The 16,354-nt window shown below is 37.5% G+C and overlaps 1 protein-coding gene across 1 annotated transcript in view; it reads right to left on the reverse strand.

The window, feature by feature from the left end:
• Positions 1–12,371: 12,371 nt before the first annotated feature.
• The window catches only part of LOC149012038 (protein STRUBBELIG-RECEPTOR FAMILY 6-like), a 33,858-nt gene continuing 29,875 nt past the window's right edge, over positions 12,372–16,354 (reverse strand). The window contains exons 13-16 of the mRNA XM_089160325.1: positions 14,297–14,429; positions 13,589–13,719; positions 13,320–13,476; positions 12,372–13,214 (exon numbers count right to left, since the gene is read on the reverse strand). Of these exons, the coding sequence (XP_089016451.1) occupies positions 13,074–13,214; positions 13,320–13,476; positions 13,589–13,719; positions 14,297–14,429 (562 nt within the window). The 3' untranslated portion in view covers positions 12,372–13,073. The remainder of the gene's footprint in view (positions 13,215–13,319; positions 13,477–13,588; positions 13,720–14,296; positions 14,430–16,354) is intronic.

The raw sequence follows: 16,354 nt of genomic DNA on the forward strand, positions 1-16,354 counted from the left end.
TACATTCGGTACGGTACTGTATCACATTTCGAACCATCATACCGAAACCATACCGTACTGAATTTATACAGTATAGTATGAAAATAGTATTTCAAATGTGGTTTGGTACGGTTTCGGTATGAAATCGATACGACAAAAACTGAACGATTCGATATATGATACGGTATGATTTTGTTATAAAATCAGTACAACAAAAGCTTACTTAAACAAAGAAATGCTTGGAAATTTGCAAATCTTCTTATTATAATTAAGCTAGAATATCAACAATTTAAACACCCCCTTGAAATGGTGCAATCTTCTTATTATAATTCAGCTAGAATACCAAGAATTTAGGCCTAAGTTAATTTGCTGATGTCCATGGGGTAAGCATCAGATAGAAATGCAGCATTGTATGATCTTCCAATGATTGCATTCGCAGCATCAGATGGATGAAATGCATCCCAGAAGGTATACTCATTCCTATTTGGACATGGAGTTTGAAGAGGAAGACATATAATCTGACCATTATTTCTCCTAGTGCCGCAGCACCCTCTATTTGTAACAATAAAACTTGAAAATCAAACAGACCAGCAAACAAGAAATTTGAAGAGTATTGTTGGATAAGAACACTTAATTGTTGAGAGTATTGCTGGATAAGAACATCAGCAAATTGTTCTGGTGTGTATTCACGGCTTGAAGAGTAAAATAATGGCATGAAGTAATTGTTAAGGTAGTCATTGCTACCCATCCCACCTGAGTTGGAATATGCATTTGCTCAGGTGGTCTGCTGCTGCATTCTCATCTCCAAGTAAGTTTACCACTCTATTCACTGCAGGTTGGTAATTACTCAGCTGCCCATTCATTGTGATTCAACCTCCCTAGTTTCCATCAAAGAAAAGAAGAAGAAAAAGAAGCATTAAAGAATTATAAATTTTGACATGCAGAAAAATGGAATCACTAGTTTTATAGCTAATTATGCATTAACCAACTGTTGCCCGATTTCATCTCTTATTCCAACAGCTGCAGATGCCAAATTCACTCCACTCAGTAGATCTTCATTTCTCGCAGTTGCATATGGTGGAATATAATCTTCAAAACCCAAGAGTTGAGCTATTTAAACAACGAACCAATTAGGGTTTAAAGTTTAAACTAAAATTACAAAACTAACCTTAAATACGGTATGAAAACGGCATCGGTATTCAATCATTTGGTACGGTATATGGTATGGACCGACGGTGTACCGTCTAAAACCAAAACCGCATCGTACCGAATTTCAGAAAATGGTTTTGGTACATACCATACTAAATTTGAATAGGTACGGTACGGTGTGGTTTTAAACGGCATGGTTTAGTACGGTTAAACGGTTTTGGTACCGTATTGACATCCTTACTCCCTTATACATCCTTTTATATTTTGTTCCTACTTCTCTACGGTTCTCGAATTTCTCCATAAAATTGTTTTTTTCTTTTCTTTTTTTCATACGTATATTAATTAGATAAGAAAATGCATAGATTATCAAGGCTATTCTGGCTAATATGTTCTCCAATGAGGATTTAAAAGTGTTGGTAAAAACTCTATATATCTCAATTCAATTAATTGAAGGGGGAAAGATCCTTACCTGTATTCGCTTTCCCAATAATATAGAATATCTGCAACTGAAGTAATTTGGATCCACGTCCTTGTTCCTCTACAATCTGGTCACCGGTTTGATTCCACAATCTCTAGGAAAGGGAATAAATTACACAACCCAAATGCCATGTGGAAGGATGGTATGGAGATCTAAAGCAAAGGGAAGAAAAAATCCACACAGAACTTTCCTTCTTGTGTTTTCTTGGAGAGAGGGAGAGAGAGAGGGAGCTACCTTTCTGGAAAATCTCACGTAAGAATAATGTGATCATCCAAGTGATATTGTGGTTACAAATATATAACCCAATATTTTGTAACTACCCCAAAAGTGATTTTCCAGTTTTGCCTTTGGGCATATAATTATATTAATAATTAATAAACCCTAACATCTCCCACTTGCACAAGGGCAAGCAATAATCTCTCAATGTGTCCCAGACACACATGTATATCCCAAATATACATATTTTGATATCTATACTATGTATCCCAAATACATAGACCACTTGTGTCCTAGACACTAACATCGACAAGTCATACTGGCAAATGGGTTGTGCGAACGGTGATATACTTGCATGTGTGAGCCCCAAACTAGAAACCTTCCCAGAAGGAGAAGGTCAGAATGGCACATCACTCAAAGAAACATTGTGCATAGCGGCTTTAAAAGCCTTCCATGATGCTTCTCATAGACACAATGCTCACAAAATTATAGTTTTGAAAATTTCAGATTTGGGACAAGTTTCTTTTTTCATCAAAATTTTCGTTTATTTTTCACTCATGTGCCAAACCTTCGGTGCCACAACCTAAGAGAAACGTCTCCTTTGTTAATTGCCATATTTGCAACATCATCAATCATGGAACTACACAACAACTTGTACAAGAGACCAACCCGGACTCCCTTCATGATAATAAGAGCACATTTTGAAACTTTGAGGACTCCATCTCCTCCAAAAAATTTACTACATTTCTTCTTCAAAGTAAATAAAGAAATCAACGTATTGTCATATCCGGAACATGTTTAACATTTTTAAATGTGTGACCAATACCATCGAAACATATTCAAGCATACCGATCTAATATCAAGTGTTCTACTAGTTGAGTTATTCCCCATCTTCATCAATCCTCTTTCACATGACTTACATGTGTTAAACCAAGATTTATGTGAGCACATATGCTATGTAGCATTGATATCAAAAACTCAATTTTGGTGAAGTTCCGAATTACAACCCACCATCAACACTTCATCCTTGATAAGATTAGATGTGGTAGACACAACTTGATTTGCCTCCTTAGAATTATCATCAACAATCTCTTTACTTTTCTCACTTCTCGAGTTAGAACTCCTTTTATTTCTTTTGGGACAATTCCTTTTAAGATGTCCACACTCTCCACAAAACCTAAAATTATATTTTCCATCATGTTCCTTGGATATAAAATGATGTCTTGATTTGTTTCTTAAAGAATTCTCATAAGAATCATGACACTCTTTGCTTCTACCCTTTATCATATTAGCTTTTGATCCCATCTCTATAAAACTTCCTAAATAAGCAATTTTTTTTGAAGTTCCGCATAAGTAATATCCTACAAACCGAATCATAATCAAGAGAATCCCCCTTACTTAGAATTGTTACTAAATGATCATAAGATTCTGGTAGGGTGCAAAGTAAAATCATTGCCTTGTCTTTATCCTTCTCTTTTCTTCAACACTTTTTAATTGACAAAGTATATTGTTGAATTCATTCAAATGATTTGGAACATTTGAACCATCCTTCATCCTTAAAGAAAATCATTTTCTTTTCAAGAAAATTCTATTTGTGAGAGACTTTGTTTCGTAAATGCTTTTCAATTTTGACCACAAATTTGTCGCCCTTTTTTCATGTGCAATATTCCCTCTAGTTTCCAATTGTAGAAGTCAAGACACAATCCAAGGATCCAGGTAATTTAGCAAATCACCCAAATAAATAAGAAATCCAAGGATCTTGTGCAAATAAGTTGAAAACAATTACAAAGCAAAGAAACAACAAACCACCATAAGAATGAAAGAAGATGTAAACAACACATAGGATTTTTTATTTTTTTTGGATTGAGAGCTTCTTATATACCGGGATGGGAATGAGAATATTAATGCCGCCGAATGGGTGCGAACCCAAGACCTCCCCATGGAAGGTTGGACCTTTAACGGCTTTACTAACCCACCATTGGCAACACATAGGATTTTTAGGTGGTTCATTAACTAAAAATGTTCAAGATTAGTTACATCCACCGGGAGGGATTCCACTATTTTAATATTTAAAATAGTACAATATTTGAGAATAATACAATGTTACCTCAAATGGTCACACCACCTCTCAAACCTCATTGAAAACACCCTTCTACCTTCTAGTTCGTGAATAAAATTCTTCAATCTAAACTTGAACTTCAATGGAGCAACAATGGAGAAGAAAACCCAATAGAGAAACCCTTTCTTGTAAAACCACAAGAACAATAAGATCCAAAAGACTCAATCCTATTTTTTTCTCTCAAAACCCATCTTCAAAATCACTAGAAATTCTCTTTTTTCTTACCCCATTTACCTCTCCCAAAGCCTTCTCAATGAAACCAAACATCTAACCCATTTTTAACATTAAGTGAGACCCACTAAGTTCAAATTAGAACCCAAAAAATAAAAGTGATTTCCATCCCTATCCCAACACCTTTCTCTTCTTATGATTGGTCCTTTCATTGATTACCATCTACACGGGCACTTCTAGCTAACTATAAGGGGACTTCTAGGGTAATTTTCTTCATGGTACTCTCCTACTCTCTAGCGGTATTCTATTCTACAATGTGCTCTACATTGGACGCTTCTCACTGTCTCTTTCCCAGTCTTGAGTTGCATGAAAACTATTCGTGTTCTCACCTCAATTGGGATGGCTGCTTGTCAACTCAGAACTATCATTTAAGAACGTCCTTCGTATGGCTCTTGCAGCCTTGTGGGTTTTTGTGGCAGAAGAATCAAGCTTTTCTTCGGAAGGCGCATCAAGTATTTGGGTATGTTGGCTCCATGGTTTCGGGGATTGTGTTAAGGACTCTTAGTCATTATATTTTCTCATAGGGGTACTTTGGGTATTTCCATACATTTCCATTTTATAAGTACTTGTATTCACGTTTTACTCAATATGAAATTCTGATTCACTTTATGGTATCGAGCTACTCACGGGTCTCTGCCCTAACTTCGATTATGAAGGATGATGTCTCCAACTGAGTCGTCTCTCCCATCTTCATCTTCTAATCCTGTGATTTCTCTAAATTTTGGAGCTAATCTCCCTATTAAACTTGATTCTACAAACTTTCTCTTATGGCGAGTACAATGTTTGCCCTTTCTATGTGGTTATGAGTTGATTGGTTTCGTTGATGGTTCGAATTGTCATCCCATGCCTGATCCTTTGTCTGATTGAGTATCTGGTTCAATTTTTGGGTCTCAGCGGCTATGGGATCGTCAAGATCAACTTATACTTGGCTTCTTGGTGTCATTGTTGTCTCCAAGTGTCTTGTCGCATATAATCTCTGCAACCACATCGTTTGAAGCTTGGACGGTCTTGAACAAGATCTATGCCTTGAGTTCCAAATCAAGAGTTCTTGATTTAAAAGATAGGTTGTTTCGTGTTCAAAAAGGATCTTCCACCATTGCTGATTATCTTCTTGAAATTCGTTCTTTCTCAGATGCTTTGGCTGCAGCTAACTCCCCTGTTCTAGATAGTGATATGGTATTAGCAACCCTTCGTGGTCTTGGTGAAGATTTTAATGATTTTTCTACATCTGTTCGGCTTTGGGCTGAATTAGTTTCTTTTGATGAGCTTTCTGGACAACTTTTGTCACAAGAACTTCATATGAGGCGTTCGACGACTTCTTCTATGGCTTCAATTTTAACCGCAAATCTTGCAACTCAGGGATCTTCTAGTCATCGGAATAGTTCTATTCCTGATTCTTCTCGTTCTACCTCAAATTCACAGTATGGTTCAAGATCTGGTAATGAATTTTTTAATTACAATTGTCGTTCATGGAATCGGCGTGGTGGTCGATCTGGTGGTCGGTTTGGATCTCGAGCTCATTTTGGTCGTAACACTGACTCAAATTCCGTGTCTTCTGATTCTCGTAACACTGAAGCTACCCCTTCTTTTCTAAATGAGTTGCATATCATATGTTAGCTCTATGATGCTCCGGGACACAAATCCAAGCAATGTCCCCAACGATTCAATCATGCATTTGTTGGTAAGTTCTTGTGTTCTTCAACTATTCTTGCCTAAAAAATAACTGGTAGCAATTCGGTATGGGTCTTGGACACTGGATCTAACTCTCATCTGACCGCAGACTTAGCAAATTTGGTTGTTCAAGAACCGTATACAGGCACTGAAAATGTTTTTATAAGTAATGGTCAAGCTCTTCTTATTTCTCATATTGGTGCTTCTACTATTATAGCATCTAGCATAAAATTTTCTTTGACAAATCTTCTATGTGTGCCTAGAATTTTCTGTTAAAACAAGTAGGAATGGATTCGTCCTCAATTGAAGCAATAAGATTTAATTTCATCGTTGGTTTTAACAAACCAGATTTAGACCGAGTAACCATTAAATGGCGTTGAGGTTGAGTAGTATCAGTAGAATCCATTTGTACACTTGAATTATTCAATGAAGGCTGTAGTGGGGTAGATATTTTAGGTCCTTCAGCAATATTCGGTGGTGCCAAAATCTCATTATGCTGAGATAAAGTGGACAAATGTGAACCTTCAGCTGATGGCAACTCAAAATAATATTGACTAGGCCCATTTAGGATTAGTGGTCCACTCATCATATCTCCATTCCTAGCAACAAGAACCGTGGGCCTACAAACAATATCAGGCCCATGTAGCAGGGGTGGGGAGCTTTCATTAATAGGATGAGTATTACATATTTGAGTATTACATATTACATTGGAATCACTGATCAAAGTTGGAAAGAGAGCAAGCCAGTGTGATGGATCAAGCGATCCAGACTTAAACCTCTCCAAATGGAAAAACAACTTCATTAAACCGAACATGTCTAAAAATAAAGGTTTTTCCAGAAACAATATCATAACAAGCATATCCCTTATATCCATCAGGATACCCAATAAAAACACAAGAACGAGATCGCACATCAAGTTTAGTTGTAGCATATGGTCTAAGCCAAGGAAAGAATTGACATCCAAAAATCTTCAAATGCATATAATTTGGTTTAACAGAGAAGAGTACTTCAAGAGGTGACCGAGACTTCAAAAACGGAATGGGAACCCTATTCAGCAGATAAACTGAAGTACGAATAGCAAGCAAACCAAAATTTTGAGGGCATCTCAGCTTGAAACAGTAAAGCTAAGCTTGACTCAAGGATGTGACGATGCTTCCTCTCCACAATCCCATTTTGGGGAGGAGTATATGGACAAGAAATGTGATGAGAAACACCATGTGCACCAAGAAATTGAAACAAATATTTGTATTCAGAACCTCCATTAGTTTGTAAAGTACACATTCGAGCTGAAAAATGATTCTTCACTAACATTTTGAACCAAACAAACATAGACTAAAGATCAGATTTATGTTTCATCATATAAAGCCAAGTATATTTTGTATGTTGATCCACAAAAACAACATAATATCTATATCCATCATATGAAACAACTGGTGTAGGTCCCCAAATGTCTGTATGAACAATATCAAGAGGAGCACGACTCAAAGTTGTAGAAGATGAAAAGGGGAGCCTATGACTATGAGAACATTGACATGCTTCACACATAGGGAGAGAAGCAAATGAAAGACCAAGTTGTCGAAGAATCAAGTGCGTCCTTTGAGGAGCTGGATGACCAAGACATCGATGCTAGTCCTCAATACTAGCAATATTACAACTCAAAGAAGAATTTCCTATACAATTATGTCTACTAGAAGAATTACAAAACATAGCACTTGAGTTTGTAGACTTCTTGCATTCAGCAGAAAATAATCCAAAGTCCACGAAATATAGACCATTAGAGCTCTTCCCCTCCAGTAAAACTCTGTGTGTCAGACAATCCTTAAATAGAAATTCCCAGGAAAAAAATTCAAAATAAGCATTATTGTCAACCGAGAACCGAGAAATAGATAATAGATTACATGTAACAGAGGGCACACATAGAAGATTCATCAAAGAAAATTTTCTGCCAGATGCTATAATAGTAGAAGCACCAATATGAGAAATAAGAAGAGCTTGACCATTACCTATAAAAAAAATTTCAATGGCTGTATACGGTTCTCGAACAGCCAAATTTGCTAAGTTTGCGGTCAGATGAGAGTTAGATCCAGTGTCCAAGACCCATACCGAATTGCTACAGTTATTTTTAAGGCAAGAACAACTGAAGAACACAAGAACTTACCAACAAATGCATGATTGAATCGCTGGGGACATTGCTTGGATTTGTGTCCCGGAGCATCACAGAGCTGACATATGATATGCGACTCATTTAGAAAAGAAGGGGCAGCTTCAGTGTTACGAGAATCAGAAAACACAAATTTTGAGACAGTGCTATGACCAAAACGAGCTCGAGACCCAAACCGACCACTAGATCGACCACCATGCCGATTCCATGAACGACGATTGTAATTAAAAAAATCATTACTAGATCTTGAACCATATTGTGAATTTAAGGTAGAACGAGAAGAATCAGGAACAAAACTATTCCGATGACTAGAAGATCCCTGAGTTGCAAGATTTGTGGTTAAAATTGAAGCCACAGAAGAAGTTGCCGAATGCCTCATATGAAGTTCTTGTGACAGAAGTAGTCCAGAAAGCTCATCAAAAGAAACTAATTCAGCCCGAAGCCGAACAGATGTAGAAAAATCATTAAAATCTTCACCAAGACCACGAAGGGTTGCTAGTACCAAATCAATATCTGGAACAAGGGAGTTAGCTGCTGACGTAAACGGACCGTCGGCTCGGAACACCCGATCAAACCGATAGCAAACCGCATCCGAATCCGAACCGCAAAATCTAGAGAAGCACCAATCCAAATCGAAACCATCGGATATCGATAATAATCCAATCGATAAAATATCCGATTATTGATTGACAATTGTCACTTTACATTTTATTATAAATTTCAATTTCCAAATCCTTCCGAATCCCAAGCAAATCATCTATTTTTAAAGAAAAATGTTAAATACACCATCGGAAAAATTATCCGGATATATCCGACCGAAAGCATCCGACGCCGCAGCGGACGGATACGATATTTTTCAGAAGAAAAGCAATTGAGAAAGAAGTATCCGAAGTTTCAAGAAGAACGAATTTCAAGAAGATAATCAGCAATGGTGGAAGATCCTTTTTGAACACAAAACAACCTATATTTTAAATCAAGAACTCTGGATTTGGAACTTGAGGCATAGATCTTGTTCAAGACCATCCAAGCTTCAAACGATGTGGTTGCAGAGATTATATGTGGCAAGACACTCGGAGACAACGATGACACCAAGAAGCCAAGTATAAGTTGATCTTGACGATCCCATAGTCGCTGAGACCCAAAAATTGAACCAGGTACTCGATCAGACAGAGGATCAGGCATGGGACAACGATTCGAACCATCAATGGAACCGACCAACTCATAACCACGCAGAAAGGGAAAAAATTGTTCTCGCCATAAGAGAAAGTTTGTAGAATCAAGTTTAATAGGGAGATTAGCTCCAAAATTCAAAGAAATCATAGGATTAGAAGACGAAGATGGGAGAGATGACTCAGTCAGAGATGTCATCCTTCAGAATCGAAGTTAGGGCAGAGACCAGTGAGTATCTGCTGCTGTTCGTACTTCGGTTTACCTATTGAATAGGATTCCCATTCCGTTTTTGAAGTCTTGGTCACCTCTTGAAGTACTCTTCTCTGTTAAACCAGATTATATGAGTTTGAAGATTTTTGAATGTCAATGCTTTCCTTGGCTTAGACCATATGATGCAACTAAACTTGATGTGCGATCTTGTTATTGTGTTTTTATTGGGTATCCTGATGGATATAAAGGATATGCTTGTTATGATATTGTTTCTGGAAAAACCTTTATTTCTAGACATGTTCGGTTTAATGAAGTTGTTTTTCCATTTAGAGAGGTTAAGTCTGGATCGCTTGATCCATCACACTGGCTTGCTCTCTTTCCAACTTTGATCAGTGATTCCAATGTAATATGTAATACTCATCCTATTAATGAAAGCTCCCCACCCCTGCTACATGGGCCTGATATTGTTTGTAGGCCCACGGGTACTGTTGCTAGGAATGGAGATATGATGAGTGGACCACTAATCCTAAATGGGCTTGGTCAATATTTTTATGGGCTGCCATCAGCTGAAGGTTCACATTTGTCCACTTTATCTCAGCATAATGAAATTTTGGCACCACCGAATATTGCTGAAGGACCTAATATATCTGCCCCACTACAGCCTTCATTGAATAATTCAAGTGTACAAATGGATTCTACTGATACTACTCAACCTCAACGCCATTTAATGGTTACTCGGTCTAAATCTGGTTTGTTAAAACCAACGATGAAATTAAATCTTATTGCTTCAATTGAGGACGAATCCATTCCCACTTGTTTTTCGAAAGCTGTTCTTTCTTCTCAATGGCGGAATGCAATGAATGAAGAGTTTAATGCTTTGATTTCTAATGGAACATGGGTACTTGTTCCTTTCAAATCCGATTACAATGTCATATATAGGTTGTAAATGGGTATTTAGAATTAAGTGTAATCCGGATGGAACTATGGAGCGCTACAAAGCTAGACATGTCGCTAAAGGCTTTCATCAACGATTGGGTTATGATTTTGGTGATACATTTAGTCCAATTGTTAAACATACTACTATCAAAGTGGTCTTGTCTTTTGCTATTTCCAACAATTGGCCAATTCGTCAGTTATATGTTTCTAATGCTTTTCTACATGGGGATTTAGTTGAAGATGTTTATATGGAACAACCTTTGGGATTTTGTGGATTCTTCTAAACCTGGTTATGTTTGTCATCTTCAAAAATCACTATATGGGCTGAAGCAAGCACCTCGAGCATGGTATCACAAGCTTACTTCTTTTTTGTTCTCTCAAGGATTTATTGGTTCCAAGACGGATAAGTTCACTATTTTTGTTTCACTCTTCCTCCGTTGCGCTATATTTTCTTATCTATGTTGATGATATTCTTCTCATTGGGAACAATTTTGAAGCCATTAGTTCTCTCTTGAAGGCCTTATCAACTGCATTTGCCATTAAAGATTTTGGTAATTTGCATTATTTTCTTGGAATGGAGGCCAAAAGAACTTCTGATGGATTATTTCTTACTCAACACAAGTATATTGTTGACTTGTTAGCTCAAACCAATATGACTGAAGCTAAGGCTGTTTCTACTCCAATGGCTTCGGGTACCCCGTTGTCTCTAGAAATTGGGACTTCTCTTCCGATGGGACAAAATATAGGAAGGTTCTTGGTGCTTTACAGTATCTTTCCAATACTCATCCTGACATTGGCTTCGCTGTCAATCAAGTTGCTCAGTTTATGCACTCACCCACTGATGTTCACTGGAGCGAGTTAAAAGAATTTTGCGCTATCTATGTGGTACTTCCACTATGGGTATTTTTTATCCAGCAAATCTTCAGTTGTTCTAAATGCTTATTCCGATGCGGATTGGGCTGGTTGCCCTGATGATCGACGTTCTACCACTGGCTATTGCATTTTTCTTGGCAATCATTTAGTATCATGGAGTTCAAAGAAGCAACGCACTGTTTCTCGGTCTTCTATAGAGGCCGAATATAGAGCAATTGCTGCGGTTTCCACAGAGTTGGTTTGGCTTCGCTCATTGCTTGGGGAGCTATGTGTTTTCCTTCCTTTGGCACCGCGGATTTGGTGTGATAATATAGGGGCTACCTATATGACTGCCAATCCTATTTTCCATGCTCGCACTAAGCATGTGGAAATTGATTTTCATTTTGTTTGAGATATGGTTGCTTCTCATCAGTTGACTGTGCGCTACCTTTCTACTACTGATCAACTTGGTGATCTTCTTACTAAGAGTCTTCCCCGTGCACGTTTTCTACTTCTTCGTGACAAGCTTTCGGTTGTGGATCCGTTACGTTTGAAGGGGCGTGTTAAGGACTCTTAGTCATTATATTTTCTCATAGGGGTACTTTGGGTATTTCCATACATTTCCATTTAATAAGTACTTGTATTCACGTTTTACTGAATATGAAATTCTGATTCACTTTAGATTGTTCATAGATGGGGGTTGGAGAAAACATTCATTGGATAGTGGTGGAGAACTAGGTATGTTACCTGCAAATTCTTGGATAGAGTTCCGTCCATAAAGCACTCCCTACCCTCGCTCTGGTCCAAGTTCTTATGGAAGTGGCAGTCCTTTCTTTGCTTCTTCACCTGCTAAGACCTCTTTCTTTGAGTCGGATGTTTGGCAAGGCATTGGTCAGCGTTGCATTGTGGAGAAAGAGGGGATAAAGAACTTGGATCTAGGCCATAGAGGAACTGTTGCATATCACTGCCTTCTTGTATCTGAACGTTGAGGACAAGGTCTCATAAGGGGTAGACTATGTTACTCTAGTCTACTGGATGGGTTTATGTGATGGTTAAATGTAATAGTGTTAGGATTGTATTGTCATTTTGGAAATCTAAAATCAGGATGGTCATAAGAATAGGGTAGTAGTCCTAATCTAAATGTGTAAGGGTAAGGCAATGAAAATACAACAATCCTTCTCCTCTTTCAATTCTACAAGGTTCCCTGCCCTCAAAGTAGTTCTTCATCATTCCCTATACTGTAACAAAGGCATAGCACTGATTAGTGAGTTGGTGTTTTAAGAGTAAGGTCTCCTAAAATAAGATCACAAGTTTAAATCTCCTTGGAATCAGGGGTTTAAACTACAGATAAGAAACTTTTGAGGATGTAATCAAGATGCAGAAAGTTTACCCGAATGAACCTTAGATCTAAAAAGAAATACAAGGAAAAGAGCACCTCGACGGTGATGTCCCAATTCTTTTGTGACAAAAGATGATTTGATGACAACGTGACATGGCGCATGCCAGGTAAGAAGTAGGCCGTAACTCTGGGGTCATATAACACCAGTTTTAGCTCAGTCGCTGAACCTTTTAGCCTTTATTCCTCCCCTGTTCTAAATAACTTGATCGGGCCAAATAAAATGATGGAAGCAGCCGTAGCCAATCTCAGGAATGGATCGAGGAAGTGTAGCGAAGACCCAAGAGCATAGAGAAAATAACAAAACAAGGAAAGTATTGCTAGACACTGGCTGAGGAAAATCAATATAAATCCATATAAATCTTGGTGTCAGGATGCCACCATATGCTTCTGAAAACAAAGATCACCCAATCCCTCACTCTTTCTCCCTTCCCTCGTCTCTATCCACCAATACCTTAAAAATTACAGGGCCTATCAACAGGGACCAAATACCAAGCTCAAACATTCACTCCTGTATGTCAGAGTCATCTGCTCGTCGAGCTCCTTGCACATCTGCAGCTGTTCTCTTGCTCATGTTTGCTCGCTGCACCAGTCTAACAAGTGCTTGCACCACTTCCGACATAGGTGGTCGGAACTCTGGTTCCAGCTGCCCAAATCAAGAATTACAATGTTCAGTAGGGATAAATAAAAGATATTCAAAAGAAATCACAGCACTAAATTGGTGTTCAAGATCTTTGCTAATATATATTACCTGTACGCAGAGAGCCACCACATCAGCAAAACGTGAGAGGGACTTGACAGGATAGAGCCCTTGGAGAGCTGGGTCAACCATCTTAGAAAGCGCATCAATGTCATGAAGCTGAGGTGTTGCCCATCTTACTAATGATTGCTCAGGTCTTGGCTTTGAGCTGCTAGAAGCATCCACATAAAATAATGATTAAAAAACAGAATTAGAATTAAGTCTGGACTTTGGAGAAACCTTAAAGACATACTCATGTTTCTGAAACCAGATAGATTTACCTGTCAAATGGTTTCCGACCAGTAAGAAGCTCCAACATGACCACCCCAAAGCTGTATACATCGCTTTTCATTGTATACTGACCAGACATTGCAACCTCAGGAGCACTGTATCCAACATTATGGTTCATCGCCTGAAAATGTTAGGTAGACACCAATTACAACTTAAAATTATTCAGAAATCAGTTATAAGGGCTGCTTGATGGTCATCAATCTATGGAGACTTTTTTTAAGTGATTTATTAAAAAAAAGAAGAGAGCACGATAACTAGCATTCTCCAGTCATGTCAATGGGGACCAAGACAAGGCAAAAAACTTGTTGATGGATTAGTCAAGGATTTAATGCAGCATCACTTGGTGAACACATGGCTCTATTCCTATTTACAGAACAAAAATCGAGATAACAAAATTATTAATGCGGCATATTTGTGTTTCTGGTAAACATTTGTCTTTACATGTTTATCAGGCTTGTATACTGATCCTGCTGATTTTGGTCATGATTGTGTTTCAATCTCAGTGCTGCCTCTGAAATATAAATAGAAATAAAGTAGAGATAATGGAGGTGGTCAGATATTTATTTCACAGCTATGTCACTATTCATTAGAATGCAAAAAATTCTACCCAACGCTTCTACAACATAATCACGCTTAAGCATGCTTTGGACATTCTTATGAGATATTGTAGTAAAATTTTTTAAATCCGAAAATCTCACCTGTTCCACACTCAGAATGAAGTTGGCCAAGCCACAATCTGAAAGGTGAGGATTCAATTCCATGTCCAGTAAAATGTTGGCAGACTTGAAGTTCTTGTGAACAACAGATGGTGAGCAAACTTCATGTAGATACCTGAACAGAATTTTAGTTAGTAAGCTTGGCATGCACCTATAAACGTTATTGCAAAAAGCACTAGTTATTTGACGTAACACAACAATGTTGAGATCAACAGCCACATTGGGTGTGGTGAGTTGGGGGACCAACAAATCCAGTACTTGAGAAGAATATAGTCAATTTCACAGAAGTCGGGAGAATACAACCCCCCCCCCCCCCCCAAAAAAAAAAAAAAAAAGGGGTTGCTTTGCGGGCAACAGTTAGAGCTCTACAGTTACTAGATATTTTTTGTTAACACAATATTTACCTTTCCCTCAAAAGACAGTTGAATATCACCAGATATAAATTTTTTTTATATAAGATGAAATTAGTGCACATTTTCTTTCACATGGTAAGCTTCAAAGTAGTATGGTAACAGAGAGGATGATTGGACATGGTACGGTGCAAGGTGGTCTCTACCTGCTTGACCATATGGCTCCTCCCATTGCCACAACTTCTTCACCAACATTGCAGATTCACTCGGTCACCTAAGCTATTTAGCTTCTCCATCAGAGACTTGGACACCCTCCGGTTAAAACCTTACTTTCCCTTTTTCCAGATTTACTGAAGCATTGTGATAAAGATGTTTTTTTTTGGGGGTTAAATATGTATTTTGCTAAACAAACATTCTATAGTTATTTTAATGTATGGGAACCCACTTGTAATTCTATTTTGGTCATTGGTGGTTTGTAAACTTTATTGACTGTCACACTCATGTCACCTGGAGAAGGAGACGGCAAACACGGATCTTGGCTCTCATCTTTTTCTCATTGCGCAAGAAGAAGACCACAACCCTCTCTCTAAATTTCATCTTTATTTGTTTTATGAGCTTTGTTATAATGAGTAGCTAGTTCCTTTTCTTTGAGATGCAGATGAACCATTGTTTATTTCATTAATTTGATTGTTATATGCCTTCTAGTTGATGCTTTTAATTGTGTTTGAGTCTAGCCAAAGATGCTCTATAGCCAAGCTTCAGCGAAGGACGATAGTATTGCAAAGATAGGGGATATCTAGGAAAGACCATCTTTTGTTTTGCAACGTAGAGATATATCGGTTAGTGAAAAACATTGGGGATTCAAAATCCCAAAGATCCTTAAGTATTCATATTTAAAGTTTTTTGCATTGATTAATAGTTAAATTTCTTTGTGTTTTTCTTAAGTAAAATAAAAACAATCCAGATTTACTTTAAATTAGGGTTTGTTGAATTCAATCTTAGTAACTTAAACCTTTTAGTTCCCCTAGTTCGATCCCATACTTTCTGCTAGCTAGATTAGTATAGGATTTTATTTTGATTGGTTAACGACACGATCACCCCTCAAATTCTGTTTCTTGCCTTCCAGAGAGTCACTTTGTAAATATGAATATCTCTAGGGGACTTTATTGAGAATTCAAATATTTATGGGGAGTTCATTGTGAATTTACATATTTTCATGGGTCTAATTGTGAATTTTCATATTTTTAGGGGGCTAATTGTGATTTCCTATAATTCTTAGGGGTCTGTTTGTGTTTCTCATATACCCAGGGGTCTTTTTCGTAAATTAAATTTTTCATAAAAACAATAATATATATATATATATATATATATATATATATATATATATATATATATATGAGAAAGTGTTAGTTGGACCTTCCAGATTTTGTCATTTTCTCTAGATTTGTTCCACTGTGCTTTATATTTCATCCTATTTACCCACTATTTTTTGCTTTATTTTTTTCTTGCCTTGATTTTTGTCCATACCTTTTCATGCTACTTTCATCTTACCATTACAATTTCTTCCTTTCCAAGTTTCCCCATGGGCTTGAATTTTGTCTTCTAAGAATTCTCCTAATTATATTCGTGCCATTATCTTACCTTGGTGGAATATGGACCATATCATTTAAGGACTTCCTTTGTAATTGTT

The sequence above is a fragment of the Hakea prostrata genome, chromosome 7 (genome assembly GCF_041222555.1).
Source record: "Hakea prostrata isolate BN-2017 chromosome 7, UWA_Hpros_2, whole genome shotgun sequence".
NCBI lineage: Eukaryota > Viridiplantae > Streptophyta > Magnoliopsida > Proteales > Proteaceae > Hakea > Hakea prostrata.